This window comes from Protopterus annectens, chromosome 1.part1 (assembly GCF_019279795.1).
Source record: "Protopterus annectens isolate FY-2018-M chromosome 1.part1, PAN1.0, whole genome shotgun sequence".
NCBI classification, from domain to species: domain Eukaryota; kingdom Metazoa; phylum Chordata; order Ceratodontiformes; family Protopteridae; genus Protopterus; species Protopterus annectens.
The window spans coordinates 1,329,341,961-1,329,358,180 of NC_056726.1; the positions used below are offsets into that span (position 1 = coordinate 1,329,341,961).

General features: G+C 41.9%; 1 protein-coding gene across 1 annotated transcript in view; it reads right to left on the minus strand.

Annotated features, from left to right (window-relative positions):
- Nucleotides 1-1,394: 1,394 nt before the first annotated feature.
- The window catches only part of SMAD2 (SMAD family member 2), a 1,415,285-nt gene continuing 1,400,459 nt past the window's right edge, over nt 1,395-16,220 (minus strand). The window contains exon 8 of the mRNA XM_044088986.1: nt 1,395-3,155. Within this exon, the coding sequence (XP_043944921.1) occupies nt 3,032-3,155 (124 nt within the window). The 3' untranslated portion in view covers nt 1,395-3,031. The remainder of the gene's footprint in view (nt 3,156-16,220) is intronic.

The window sequence follows — 16,220 nt, forward strand, 5'->3', positions numbered from 1 at the left end:
CACACTTCCAAATCATTTTCATGACTTCAACAATCCTTATGATGAATACATTGCCTTTATAAAGTGCCTTTGCCTTCACTCCAGTCTACTTTGTATCAGACATACACATACAAAAAGGCTCCTGCTGAAATAATCTTAGTTGAAAGCCCTCAGACATGGTGAATACTCACCAATTATAGTATCTTCCACAAACAGGGCTGCATATGCAGTATACATGGCAAATATTACCTACCAAGCAGTTCATAACGAGAAGAAAAAAAAAACAGATAGGAGGGAGGAAGTAAGCTCTACACATAAAAGACCTGGCCTAAACATTTTAAATCTGAGCAAAAAAGCTTCTGTATTAATTATCCAGGGTTGTCATTCTGCATACCTACTGAAGACGGATTCCTAAAACCTACAAACAATTACAACTCCTCTGTACTGTTTTGGAATGCATTCACATTAAAAAAAAAAATGAGAAAGATGCAGAAACTTGCCTTTGACGAAAACTGAAAGGACTACGAGCTGCTGCAATTCTACTGTGCAAATGTAATGCGTACTATTATCCAGAAACTGTAAGGAAGAGGTCCACAAAACATTGCTTGTTGAAAAGAAAATGGCTGCAGGACTGATGTATCCCCTTGGTGGAAGGGGTGTTCCTGAGAGGAACTCTAAAAACGCACTGTAACTGCCACTGAAACTGTCAAAGTTGTTCAAAGTTTTAGCTACCAACTAAGCTCATCAACAACATAATCAACCTCCTTTTTCTACATTTTCTCCACGGGATCAGAATTGTGTCAAGTGTAACCATCTCTCTCGATTCAATCAACATAATCAACCTCCTTTTTCTACATTTTCTCCATGGGATCAGAATTGTTGTGTCAAGTGTCGCCATATCTCTCGATTCAATGTCACTTTCCTAACAGTTATGCCCGACCTTTGTAGGTCTTCACTCATAAAAAAACATCCACACCTTTGCTGGATGCCCTTGTTTCCTCTTTTCTTCCTGTCTGTCCCAAACAGTCTTCACCAGACTATCTTCTACTTTTCTGCACATGCCTGAATCACCTTAATTTGTTCGCTTTAACCTTCTCTGCAAATTGAGGCTACTTTAGCTTCTGCTCTAAAGTCATTTCTTTGTCTGTCCCACAGTGTGTATCCTATAACCCATTTCACGCAGTTCATCTCCATCACATCCAGCTTCAACTGCTCTGCCTTTATTGCCCAGGTTTCTATCCCATCCAGTAGCATTAGTTGCACTGCCTTTTTTACACATTACTTTTCAGCTTCTTCTGTCATATACTCCTGACATTCTGTGCCAGTTTGCTGAAGGATACAAACTGAGCTAGTTCACCTATACATTACTGGGCTATTTAATCTCAGCAATCAATAAACAAGTTAACACTCACAAAGCAAGAGAATTAAAATCTTTATTAGTGTATTCACATAGTTCGCATATGCAACACGCATGAAGCTTTTTCCTCACGTTCACAAGTTCTACCAATACATAATTCGCTGTATCGCTCTAATTTTAGTATATGTGCTGCCGAAGCAAGCACTCAATACATGATTCTGCTGGTAAAACTAGCTTACAAATTGTCTGAACAGCTTGTCAAAATTAAAAAAATCTGGCCCATTTTCCAAGGCTTAATTTTTGGTACTGCTTCCATGCCCTAGCCTTTATGGCAAATAACTTTCTTAAATGGCCTCCTGCGTAGCCATTTCTGACCAAAGCTATAACACTGGCCATCCTTTTTGTTCTCAAAGCTAACATCACTAGCTGCACTTACAAAGCACAGCACTAGTGTGTATATATATATATATATATTTAAAAAAAAAAAAAAAAAAAAAAAAAAAACCAGAAACACTGGGAAAATACAGAGGAGACAAGAAAAACAGTAATCTTGCTACTGCCAAAACGAAAATGACAGAAAGCTTGATCATGTTTAGAAAACAATGCAATTTTGTTTTTGCAAGGTGGACAACCCTCTGTGTTTTATACAGTGTTTGATGTACCCTCCCAACCCCAGACTGCTAATATGCAGAACACAATTAATTTAAACATGTTTAGTAATGGTGTACTGTGTAGTGTCCAAGGATTCAGAGTAACATGTCCCATGAGAAAGAACCAGAGAATAATCATGGCATCAAAACTAATGAAAAAAGTTCTCCATAATGACCAAGAGGGAAGAGAGAAACAATACAAGCTATTCAACAAATAAATGAATTAAGGCTACTGTGAAGCCAATTATGACCAAAAGCATCTGGACAGCTGCATTTCATACACATAAAAGCAAATTTAAAAAGCTTTAGTACCCCATGTTAAATTATAAGTTATGTAAAAGAAATAAATCTGAACTTACCCTTTAAAAGTAAAATACAATTTTACTTTTAAATACCAGGGGGACTTGACCTGTGGCCTTAGGCACTACGTCTCTGGCCTGTCTTCCATTACTAATTCTTAACTAGAAAGGAAACTAGTACTAAATAATGGATTACAAGACCAGCACCCCCCCCCCCTAAAAAAAAAAAAGTAGCACTGAAAGCAATCAGTTTCTACCAAACAGGGAAACAAACTTGACAGAAAATCTAATTCACTGTAGCATGATCTGGAATTATAAAACAGAAATACACCTAGACTTGCTTGCAAAACACTACAGTGAAAGTTAAGGAAATTCTCTGGTATACCACGGATCTAGAACATTATTATTCAAAACTGATACATTTATCACTATCCATGTTATCAGTAAAACCTTTAGGACACTTGTTTTTTTTAAATACACCAAGTAAATGCCTTTAAAAACAATTTTAAAATTCTCCATTCCTCATCCGTTGGATAAAAGACCTCTATACACTATGCTGCATCTAGTATAACTGGGGCACAGGAGACAGACAAGGTGCTTTAGCTGATGGAACCTCAAGTGCTAAATTTGTATTCTTCTGATAGCAAGTTCATGGGATCACGCACAAATACTATGACAGACGAGCTGTTGTATTAAGTCTGTTGATTTTATGTCCAAGTCCACTTGAAATACCAAAGCAAGGAGCTTTAAGACATGCTTGAACAGCGGACTGAGGGAGAGCCCATTTGTGTCAGTACTTTATCTAACCATTGCAGAGGTCCATTCAGATGAAGTTCAATCCAGCATGGAGTGCTTGTTACAGTCTGCCGCCTAACAGGAAAAGAAAAAATAAAAGTTAATACAGCCTCAGGATTTAATACCATACAAGAAAAGATAAACAGAAGTTGAACAGCTTTACTTTACATGAAACCCAACATTTTGTGCACAAACGAACAGTATGCAAATAGTGTACATTTAGAAATGCTTTGTACCTTGAGGTGTACAGAACTGCATTAACAATGTTGCAAACATTTCCCCTGAAATGCAATAAACCGTTTGTAATAAGTCTGCCATAAAAATGTATTGGCTCAATGAAGGGACAAAAATTCCTGCAAATTTTTTGGGGAAAAAAACCCCATCAGAAACAAACTACATTTGACATGAAAAACAGGAACTGTGTATGCAACGATAAATTCCCAAGTGGTCTAGCTGTACCCCCCCCCCCCCCACACACACTTTTTGTACTCCTGGAGGGGAAGGGAACAGAATGTTAAACTTAATCACCAACTTCTAGCCTCGTTAACTTGTACCCAATAAAGCATTAGCTACAAAATTAAAGATCAGGTGGAAAGAATGGACTAGATCACATATACACAACCTTAGTCTCTCGATTATATTCCACCGCACATCTGATCATATTTATTTACAAAAACAGCAGTACTTTACAAAGTTACTGTCACAAAGACCATCTTGCCCCCTGCATAAAGGCTGTAAAACCTGATTCAACTGCAAGTCCTGACCTACTTAACTAGAATAACCAAATTACATCATCTTGGCCCGAATTCCAAAATCTGGACTCCATGTGATCCTATCACATTCCCTTAAATAATTATCCCTCAAAAGTGACATTATGCTGGACCTCTGAAATACGACTCCACATATCGCTGTTTCTGACTAATAATAAAAATAAAAAGAGAAAAAAATTATCTAAACTAAATGTGGGGGGGGATCATCAGTAGATCAAAGGTAATCCAATATCCAGTATGCAAAAAAATCCCTAAAAACAGCCTTGCTCTATTACTCTTATACTGATTTCAGGACATTGACTGCATGAAGGTACATCAGCTGGCGCCATCTCCAGTTGCTTCTTTTCAGAGGTACCAAAATCTGATGTCTCACAAGAGGAAGACTACCATCCTGACTGACCTTACTGACAGGAGAAGATCTTGAACTAAAGCAGCAGAGAGTTGGGGGGGGGGCAGGGACAGGACTATGCATGGTACTCAACCTAACCCCAGGGCAGAACAGAAGTGAAGAGGGGTAGAAGGGTGGAAAACAGTACTGCAACATCTACCTGAACACCTACAAGTATGATGTTATCTATACAACTGTACTATGTTCATTGTACTCGATACTGCACTAAGTCTTAGGAAGATTCCCAAAGCTTTTTCACTCTGGACATTGGAGACTGTTCTGGGCTATGAACACCAGGTTCTGCAGAATGGAAGAGAAACTCAGTTCTAGCTCTGGATAATGCACCAAGATGGTAGTATGCAGAGGACCACTTCCTAATGATCACTGACACAGTACTCCTAACGCATGAGTTTATCACTGCTGTCTTTCAGGCCAGGGTAACAAAGCATTATCTTTCCAGTATAGAATGTCCAACATGTGACCTTGGCTCACTCAGGGTACACAGGTGGACGTACAAGAGTAATTTCTCAGACCATCTCCTGGCCAGTGGCTCGAAAACCCTTGAGACAGAAAACTGGTCAGCCAGTAGGGGCACAGTATGAAGTGGTAAGAAAGCCCCCTATTGTTCCAACATGTTTCCCATCGGACAGGAATTAATGGAGACACAGAGAGAAAAACAGTACAGAAAATTAAGTGTAAAGGGGAAGTGGTTCGGAAGGAATAATGCAACAGTGATTAGTACGGCATCTACTGTTATGGTAAGTTCTTGGACAAGTGTACTATACCCTGATTGAAATCACTGTTGCAGTATTCCTAACGTACTTGATTCCCACACCTAAAGAGAAAATAAGGGTGGTTAGTTAAAAGGCAGCAGAACTGTCCAAGAAGCCAGATAAGACTGACCTAACGAAGCCAGCTCTGGACCTTGAAAAGGCATCAATCTTATACGTTCATAGGTTGGTACTAGGCTATCGGCCCTACGGCCTATACAAGCCTAGCCATAACAATTCCCTGGCTATTTCTTCCCACACTATTTACTTCCCTGGACCCCTGTCTAGCAGGGCGACTGACGTGATCCCTGGGGTGAATTTCCTTTCTCCCATCCAATCAAGGTTCCTTTTGAAGAGGGCCAAAGAGGTGCTCTGCTTGACATGTATGGGCAGTCTATTCCAGAGTCTGGGGAGTTTCTGGGTCAGGAACCTATCCCTCCAGCATGTTTTATTGTGATGACAAGGTTTAGATCCCTGGAGCATGTGGCTCTGAGGGATTGGGATTTCTTTAAGTGTAGCATGTCCAACAGCTCTGGGTTTGACATGGCCATGTACGTTAAGAAGAGATCGCTGTAGTACTGTAGTGTTTAGTGAAAGTGTGGACAGATGGCAGCTTCAAGTATGAACCTGGGATCCACTCCTTTGTAGAAAGCACCAAAGGCTTCTACTGCTCTGATGCCCCCAAGCTCAATCTAGCAAGGCAAGGACTTGCCACTGAGAGAGTAACAAAATGAAATGGCCTTAGCAATCAAGTTTGCTTTGATATCAGTTGGCCCTCGAGTCAGGAAAGAAAAACACACATTTTCCAATGGATTTTGTTTTTTCCAATGAAAAACTTAGCAGTCTGTGAATGTCCAGATAACACAATATCCTTTCCGCCCAATTCGGTGGGTTGGGAACGAATGTAGGGTTTATGACCTGACTGACAGAGAGGTCGTTCACTACTTTAGGCATGAAAGAATGATGTCAGCCTATGTTTATGAAAAAAGGAAGGGAGAAATAGTCACGAGTGACTTCAGCTTTGAAAATCTACTAACTGAAGTGAAGGCCAGAAGTAGGACAGTTTTCCAGGTGTAGAATTTGAGGTTTGCCAACATCAGTTCAAAGGGAGGTTAAGTAAAATTTTCCAGCACAAAGTTGGAGGTCCAAGTAGGAGTAATGGCTTTCTAGGTGGTCTAAGATGCAAAACTCCTTTAAGGAATAACTTTACCTCGGATGTGGACATAAGTGGGGGATGTGAGAGGTAAGCAGGCAGAGATGACTTACAGGTGGACTTTTATGGAAAAACAGGCTAGACCTGTACATAAGAGCTCTCACAGCTATTAAGGAATGGAAAGGACCTTTGTTTGGTTAGGGTCCTGTCCATTCCTTTGGCACCAACAGCAGAATCTTCCATTTGGCTATGCAAGATTTTCAAGTGGCAAGTCTCCTGGCTTCTTTTGAGAACCTTAACTTACCCAGAAAAATTGTGACTAAGGAATTAGAACTGTATCACCCACAGAATTAGGTTTAGGGATGACAGACTGGGGTGAAGCAGTATCCCTTTCTATTGAGCAATGAGATCTGCTTGGTGTAGCAGGTGAGTGCTTACTCCAGGCTAGAAAGAAAAGGAGAGAGAACCAATGCTGTCTTGGCCAAAAGGGATCACTAGCAAGAGTTTTAGATTTTCTTTTTGGGTCTTTAGAAGAACTCTAAATGAGAGGTAGTGGATGAAAGGTATTGAAGAAAGTACAGTTTTGTACCTACCATAAATGTAGATGTCCGATAGATATGCAACTGCAGTCATAACATATGGGTTGTCCTGCCTCAGGCAGCCCTCGGTCGGACGAATTCCAAAGTCTGGGTCCAGCGTCGGCTGGTGTTGCCTCCTCTCCGACGTCACAACGGCTGGAGTATAAAGGCATCGGCCGACGCCATCTTCTTCAGTGTTTCTTGCCCCAGATGCCAGGTGCCCTCCTAGGAAGGCTAAATTTGGTAAATGGATAAACAATTCCAAACATGCACAACAGTAATAAACAGATACACCATAGGAGATACCCCCAGCTAAAAGAAATAGGGGTAGTGGACCCATAAAGAAGGTTGCAGAGGGGTAGGAGGGTGGGAAAATCCGACTGCAGTTGCATATCTATCGGACATCTACATTTATGGTAGGTACAAAACTGTACTATGTCCTTCAAGAATGCAACTGCAGTCTAACACATAAAAATATGATTGTAAATAACTCCATGTTGTGGTTGCTAAAGGAATTTTGTACTTCACCTATTACACCTAAACATATGGTTTGTTACCCATTAAATATTATTATTAGTTATCGTAACTTTATATTCATGCACCCTAAGTATAGGGAATGGAATTTTATTGTATTCCCTATAATGTATACTCAGGGTATGCTTATGTCATCTACTTCTGAAGGAGCTCATTTAGCTATAGATAATAATCTAAAGTACTGGTATCAGCTGATATCTGATAATAAAGTTAAAAATCTAGATTTCTTAAAACAAGAATTTGATCTAAGAGAAACTTGCTGGTTAGAGGTTCAGATCTTTAGACAACATATCATTGATAGAATAGATCTAATGTCTATAACAGTTAAAGAATCTATTCCAAAACTGATTGATTACTTGATATTAAATTTACAGCATAAAGTTTCTGATAAAGGTAAACTTTCATATATACATAAAATTATCAGACAAGAAACTTTTGACAGTGTAGATTCATACTGGAATTATTTCACCTCTATTAATGGGGACCCACCAACTCAACATGATAAACAATATATATTGGAATCTGCTTATAGAACTACATCTTCCATTGTCTGGAGACTTTATACATGGAAATTTTTACATAGATCTTTTTATACACCTTTGATGATGAATAAAATAAATAATAAAGATAATCTATGTAAGAGATGTAATGTAGAAATTAATGCTGACTGGGCTCATATGTTTTATGACTGTATGAAGTTGAAAGAATACTGGAAGTCAATTAATGAATTTTTGCAGGCTCTTTTACAGATAATTTCATTATTTCTAAGTCTCTTATATTATTCAACACACCTGTACCTCAATGTGTTAAAAGATTAAGCTTCCCTTGTTATGGTCTATCCTAGCAGTGGCCAGGAAAATAATAACTAGAAATTGGATTTCAGATACACCTCCTTCGTTCAATGAATTTAAAAATGTTATGAATATAATGTGCCATATGGAAATAAGCACAATTAGAATGAGAACAACTAGAAAAACATCATATTATATTGTATGGGATAATTTACAAAATTTGTTAAAAAAATTCTAATTTCAATAGCACGGTATTTTAGTTTAATTAATTGATCTGATTGTAGTGGATGTCTTTGTAAATACTTTAGTTGTTTTGTTGAATATTATAATAATACCTATTTTAATTACTTGCATAAAATTGTTATGATATTTCTCTTGTATGTTAAAACAATAAACCTGTTTTGAAAAAAAAAAAAATGCAACTGCAGTCATAACATATGGGTTGAATACCATAGCCAAGCTGGGGGTGGATGGAACTAAGAAAGGGATGGTGTAGCTAAAATCCCCTGCAGGACTGCCGAAGCAAAGCCTGCTCAGGACCTGGAGTATAAGGGCAGGTTGTAGTGCTTGGTAAATGTATGCACGGAGCTCCATGTAGCAGCCTCTAAAATGTCCTTTGTTGCCACTCCTCTTAGGAAAGCTGTGGATGTGGCTATAGCTCTGGTGGAATGTGGCCTAATATTGACTGGCACACCTTTTCCATGAAAAGAATAGCAGAATCTGATGCAGTGTCCAATTCATTTTGAAATTGTTTGTTTGGAGATTGCTTTTCCTTGTGCTCCAGCAGCATAGGCTACAAACAGTTTGTCTGACTTTCTGGTGGCCTTAGTTCTGTCCAAGTAGTAGCGTAGTTGCCTGTGTATGTCCAAAGTATGCAGCAGCTTTTCCCCCCTATTTTGGGGATTGGGGAAGAAAGTAGGCAGGTGAATAGCTTGATTTAGAGACACCCTGGAAATAACTTTTGGCATGAATGTAGGATTGGTTCTTAGAGAAACTCTGTCCTGATGAAAAATGAGGACGGGAGGTACTGCCATGAGTGCCTGTATCTCCGAGACTCTTCTTGCAGATGTGACTGCCAATAGGAAGACAGTTTTCCATGATAGAAATTGCATCTCTGAAGTTGCTGCTGGCTCAAAAGGAGGAAGAGTTAATTTTTCCAAAATGAAATTGAGGTCCCATGCAGGTACTGGCTGTTTTCTGGGAGGTTTGATATTCTTTATCCCTCTTAGGAACTGTCTTAGCAAAGGATGTGAAAAGACTGGAGGGTCACAATTGTAATTTGCTGAGATTGCCAAGGCGTGAATCTTTATAGAAGAGTATGAGAGTCCAGTATGAAACATTTCTGCCAAGTATTCTAATATCTGAGGAATACCCAGTAAAGTTGTGTCCCGACCCCTGTTGGCATTCCAGATGCTGAATCTCTTCCACTTGGCTGAATAGGTTTTTCTGGTGGAAGGTCTGCGTGCTTCCAGTAAGATCTCGAACAGTTTTGGAAAGAGAGATAGCTGGAGGAGTCATGGTAACCTCCAGGCTGTCAAATGCAATGTTTTCAGGTCTTGATGGACAGTCCTGTAATTGTGTTGTGTTAGGAGCAGGGGCCATAGGGTCAGAGGCCACGGTCTGGTCCGGGTTATGCTCAACAGCAATGGGTACCAGTGTTGCCTTGGCCAGTCTGGAGCTATCAAAATGCCTGTTGGTTGTTCTGCTTTGATCTTCAGTATCACCTTGGTCAGCAGAGGTAGAGGAGGGAATATATAAATTTTTAGGGAATTCCAGTTGAAGGAGAGAGCATCCGTTTTCCAGGCTAGAGGATAGTGGGTCCTTGTGCAGAACTTTTCCAGGTGATGATTTAAGTGGGAAGCAAAGAGATCTACGTCCGGTCTTCCCCATGTCTTTGTTAGTTGTGAGAAAATGTGAGGATGTAGCATCCATTCGTGTGGATCCAAGAAATTTCTGCTCAGCTTGTCCGCCAGTACATTGTCCTTGCCTGGCACAAACTGGGATTGCAAATGTATCTTCAGACTCAGGGATTTTTCCCAGAGAAGCACTGTTAGTCTGCAGAGGGGATAAGAATGAGTGCCTCCCTGCTTGTTTATATACCACATGACAGTGGTGTTGTCTGTCCTTATTAGCAAATGTCCTTGTAGTGATTTTTCGAAAGTCTCGATTGCATGTATCACTGCCAACATCTCTTTTGGATTTATATGCAGATGTCTTTCCTTTGGTGTCCATAGACCTTGAATGCATCTGCCCTCCATGTGCGCCCCCCATCCATGATCTGAGGCGTCTGTTGTAATCGTTTGACCTGCTTGAGGTCTGTTGAAAGACATGCCTTTGTTTAACTGACTGGCTTGAGCCCACCACAAAAATTCCTTTTGCAGACATGGAATAAGTGGGATTACGTCCTCTAGGCTTTGGCTGTGTTGAGACCATAAGTTTTTTAAATACCATTGCAGCTTTCTTGTATGAAGTCTTGCCAAAGGTATCAGAAGAATGCAAGATGCCATGAACCCCAGGGCCTGCAGGATTTTTCTTGCAGTCAGCTGGGAGAGTTTTGCTAGGTCTTTGAAGTACTCTGGTAACTGCTGTTGTTTTTCCTCTGTGAGGTAGGCCATTTGAGTTTGTGTGTCCAGTTTGGCTCCTAGGAAAATAATCTGTTGGGATGGCAGTAGTCTTGACTTCTGAATGTTGACTGTGTATCCCAAGGCCTGCAGTAGTTGCATGACATAGTCCAAGTTTGCTTTTAAGGTTTGTTTGTTGTCTGCTTGTATGAGGCAGTCGTCCAGGTAGGGGTATATTTGAATCCCCTGTAGTCTGCAGTGTGCCACTACTGATGCCACGCATTTCGTGAACACTCTGGGCACAGTAGATAAGCCAAACGGCAATGCTGAGAATTGATAATGCTCTGTCCCTGCAAGAAATCTGAGGTATCTTCTGCAGCTTTGTCTGATTGGGACATGCAGGTATGCCTCCTTGAGGTCCAGAGTGTCCAGCCAAGACCCCTTGCCCAGCATGGGAAGGAGTTGCTGCAGTGTCAGCATTTTGAAATTTGGCACAATGAGAAACGTATTTAGAGTTGACAAGTCCAGTATAGGTCTCCATTTGTTTTCTTTTCTTGGAACAAGGAACAGTCTTGAATAAAATCCCTGGCCTTATTCCTGAGGAGGAACCCTTTCTATTGCTTTTAAACTTAACGGCTTTGAAACTTGAGTGAGTGCCTCTGCCCTTTGATGATGTGGCAGGTTTGGCATGCCTTGTCTTACTGGTAAAGTATGGAAGTGGAATCTGTAACCCTTGTCTATTAAATCCAGAATACAGTTGTCCTTGGTTAAGATATGCCAGTTTTTTGAGAATAAGGATAATTTTCCGCCCAAAGGTGCTTCTCTTTGAGCCTTTGTAGGCGGCATGAAAGTCAAGTCATTGTGATTGTCCTTGTGGTGCAGCTGGGCTGTCAGCGCCACTTCTTTGATTTGGAGGTTGCCATTGGCGGCCCCTGTAGGATCCTCGGTATTGCCCTCTACTTCGGGCACGCCTGCTTTTTCCCCTTTGAAACTTGTCAGAGCCTGGGAAGGACCAATTCTTTGAAGGCCAGTTTCTGCTGAATCTGGGTGGCTGAACCTGAAGGAAATCCTTGACCGTCTGTACTGACTTAGCTTTTTCCTCAATGGATTTCAACACATCTTGTGCATTAGCACCAAAAAGCTTCTGTTTTTCCAGAGGTGCATCCAGCAACTTTACTTTAACATGGTCAGGCAAAGACTGATCTTTTAACCAAGCATGTCTACGTATCACAGCCCCAGTCATAGCTGCCCTACATGAAGCTTACAATGCATCATAACCACACTGAAGAAAATGGTTGTTAACCTGCTGAGTGTTATGTATATGATCCTGCAGTGCCTTTCTATCAATAGGCTCAGGAGAGGCTAACTTTTTCTGTAAATAATCCAATAAAAAATCCTGGTACTGAAACATGTGAAAAAGGCAGTTAAGTGACCTCATGGCTAGGGTGGTAGAGGTATAAACTTTTTTACCCCATCTCTCCAGGGACCTAGCTTCCCTGTCCGCTGGTAGTGGATTTTTGGCAGTGGAAGTAGCAACTCCCTTGGGGCCCTGTGAAATAGTTTCTAGATCCACAGAGTGGGCCTTAAAGAGATGCTTGTGAGTGTCAGGGACCCTGTAATATCTGTCTGGCTTGACAGGTGCAGGGGGGAGAGAATCAGGGTTAGCACTAGAGTCAGAGAAAACATCATCCAAAACATCCATAACTGGCGGAATGGCTAAAGGTCTGTGCTGGGGAAGCTTGAGGAAGGTACGTAGCCTTTTCCTGGAATCAGAGAATTCCTGACCCTGCCATTTAAAATGTTCCCTCATAGAATGCAGGACTTCACCAAACAAAAAATCCTCTGGAGGGGAAGCAGAGGGAATAGATTCCTCAGCATCTGAGTCCTCGTAGGCCTGGAAGGATTCTTCTTGAGTATCAGAATGCTCAGAATCCCCAGAGGCTTCATATGAAGAGAGGTTGTCAGCCTGCTCAGTTCTGGGCCTTTTCTCTGCAGGTGGCTGAGACCCCCTGTCTGGATGAGGCTGAGACCCCCTGATAAGAGAAATAAGATCTGCAGCAAAAGACATGATCTGTTTATCAGAAGAAGGAGCCTGAGCAGCAGGTTTAGGATGGGCCTTGGCCTGGCTGGCGGCCTTAGCACTTACAAAGGCCTTGATGGACATGGATACAGGAGGCCTAAGCAGCCCCACGTGCAGGAGTAACCTTGTCTACAGAAATGGTGTCGGGTAGATCCAGAACTTCGGTTTCCGGGGGAAAATCAACAACCGGCACCGGAGGGGTCTCAGAGACCGAAGGTCGTGTTAACGCTGTGTCGTCGGCCTGGAGCGGTTGAATTACTGCTTCCGAAGGGACTGAAACACTAGCGGAGAGTTTGGGAGTAGCTTCGGTAGTGGACGCGGGCCGAGGATGTCAGTCCCGGTCCTTGCGTTTTTTGGCAGATTGAGTTGTCGGTAGATCCGACGGCATGATATACGCGAAAGATTAACCGAAAAAGTCCTCGGCAAATTCTGCCCGGCGCCTGAGAGTGCGCTTATTAAAGCAAGCACAGGCAGCACAGGCCGAGACGTCGTGGTCTGGGCTCAGGCAAGGAAGGCAGTAAGAATGGAAGTCCTTATGAGGTATTTGTTTACCACAAGACAAACAATTATTAAATTTCTCAATTTGTTCTGACATCGGCTGAGGCAAGAAAAAATATTCCCCAACGGGGTACTTAACTTTTAGATGACTTCGGTACTGAAAACACAGGAGCTGACCGACCGGCACTTGCGAACTGCTTCTGCTTCGGGCACCGCGCGGCAAGAAAGACTGAAGAAGATGGCGTCGGCCGATGCCTTTATACTCCAGCCGTTGTGACGTCTGAGAGGAGGCGACACCAGCCGACGCCGGACCCAGACTTTGGAATTTGGCCGACCAAGGGCTGCATGAGGCAGGACAACCCATATGTTATGACTGCAGTTGCATTCTTGAAGGACATCTTCCCTGTTCACAGAGAAATGAAAGCATCTGTCCTCCAAGTTGTGTGGTAAGGGTCCCTGGTGGACAATTCTGGAAGCTGTTTGTTGGTCTTGAAGCAAACATTTATCTGAGGAGTCCCCAAAGTGAAGGATGTCCTGGAAAACTATCTGTTTAGGGTCCATTTGTGAGAGTCCCTCAAGGACCTGCTTAGAGAGTCTGACAACGTACTGTCCTATGATGGGATGTATGTGGCTGAGCGTGACATGTTTTTCTGAGTAGCAAGGTCTCAGGCTCTTCTGTGTCAATCCGCATAATAGGTAAGATCTGGTCCCTCCTTGCTTATGTAACACATTACAGTTGTGCTGGCTGTAAAAACTCTTAGGGTATGTGGTTTCCAGAGAAGTGAAAAAAAGTACAGTTTTGTACCTACCATAAATGTAGATGTTCGAAGATCCACATTGCTGCAGTCCTTACACTTGGGTAGTCCGCTGTCCTCGGTCGGCCCGAATATCAAAGTATAAGGCTGACGTCGGTCAAGGCGCATTTGACTGACATCAGGACGTCAGGGTACAAATGCGCATGACAGACGTCATATCCTCAGTCTTTTCTTGCCCCAGATGTCAGAAGACCCTAAAAATAAAGGTCAAAACCAAAAGACAGCAAACAAACAACCAACCATCCTAGCACTAAAAATATGTACAATATATACAATATATACAATATACCTCATATTGACAACCCAACCCACACAACCGCCTCTAACTACAGAGGGGAAGGAGGGAGGGTAAATTGGACTGCAGCAATGTGGATCTTCGAACATCTACATTTATGGTAGGTACAAAACTGTACTATGTTCTTCATCTCACATTGCTGCAGTCCTTACACTTGGGTAGAATCCCAAAGCAGAGGTAAGGGAGGATGGCCAAACTATAAGGAAGCAGGAGCTGCCAAAATGCCCTGCAAAACAGCAGTGGCAAAACCAGCCCTGGATTTAGAGTAAAGTGGTAGGTGATAATGCCTAGAGAAAGTATGCACTGAACTCCAAGTAGCTGCCTCCAAAATATCCTTAGTTGCCACCCCTCAAAAAGCTGTCAAGTGGCAGTAGCCCTAGTGGAATGAGGCCTAATCCCAGCTGGAATCTCCTTGCCATGATGGGAATAACAGAAAGCAATGCAAAACCCAATCCACTTAGAAATAGTTTGTTTTGACACAGGCTTGCCCTGAGAACTCAAAGCAAAAGAAACAAATAACTGCTGAGACTGCCTGAACCCTTTAGTTCTGTCCAAATAATATTGCAACTGCCTGTGTACATCTAAAGTGTGCAAAATCTTTTCCCCTTTATTTTGGGGATTTGCATAAAAAGTAGGCAAATGAATAGTTTGGTTTAAAGCCACACTAGAAACCACTTTAGGCATAAAGGAAGGATTAGTTCGTAAAGATACCCTATCCTTATGGAAAATTAAGAAAGGCTCAACCGCCATAAGGGCCTGCAACTCAGAAACCCTTCTTGCAGAGGTAATAGCCAACAAAAAGCAGTCTTCCATGATAAAACTTTAATTCAGTAGTAGCTGCAGGCTCAAAAGGTTGTAGAGTGAGTTTCTCCAACACAAAATTGAGATCCCAAGCAGGAGTAGGAGCTCTTCGTGGGGTCTTATATTCTTTGCCCCTCTAAGAAATTGCTTGAACAAAGGATGAGAAAACAATGGTGGGTCACAATCATAGTGAGCCAAAATTGCTGCAGCATGAACCTTAATAGAAGAGAAGGACAAACCTTTGTCCAGTAACTCAGTAAGATATTGAAGAGCCACACTTAAATTAGGCTCAGAAACATCAAAATCCTTTGCTGCACTCCAAAATAAAAATCTCTTCCATTTATCTGCGTACACTTTCCTTGTACTAGGCCTTCTAGCTTCCAAAATAACATTCAAAACTTGCTGAGGAAGTGGAGGCCCACTATGGTTCAAAACAGAATATGCCAGGCTGTTAGGTGCAGAGAGTGAAGCTTGACATTGAGCAAATGACTGTCCTCCTGAGACAACAGGTGTGGGATCGAGGCAAAGGCCATGGAGGCTTCCGTACCAGGCTTCTCAGTAATGGGTACCAATGCTGTCGAGGCCAATCTGGAGCTATCAAAATCATCCTTGGCTTGTCTTGTCTGGCCTTTAGTAGTACCTTTGGGAGGAGAGGCAGAGGCGGAAAGGCATACACATGAAGATTGCTCCAATTGAAGGAAAGAGCATCCACTTTCCAAGCTGTGGGATGAAACCTTTTTGTGCAAAACTTTGGCAGCTGGTGGTTTAGTGGAGAAGCGAACAGATCTATGTCTGGAGTTCCCCATGACACTGTCAATTTCTGAAATACATGAGGATCCAATTTCCACTCGTGGGGATCCATAATTTGTCTGCTCAACACATCTGCTAAGGAGTTCTGTGCTCACGGCAGAAACCTTGCCTGAAGATGTAGCTGTAAACTGAGAGCAGTCTCCCACAAAATCATTGCTTGCCTGCATAGAGGATAAGAATGTGTCCCGCCTTGCTTGTTGATGTACCACATGACAGTTGTGTTGTCTGTTAGAATCAACACCTGCCCTGGAAGAAGTAAATCTTTGAAAGCTATTAATGCAAACTGGACTGCTAAC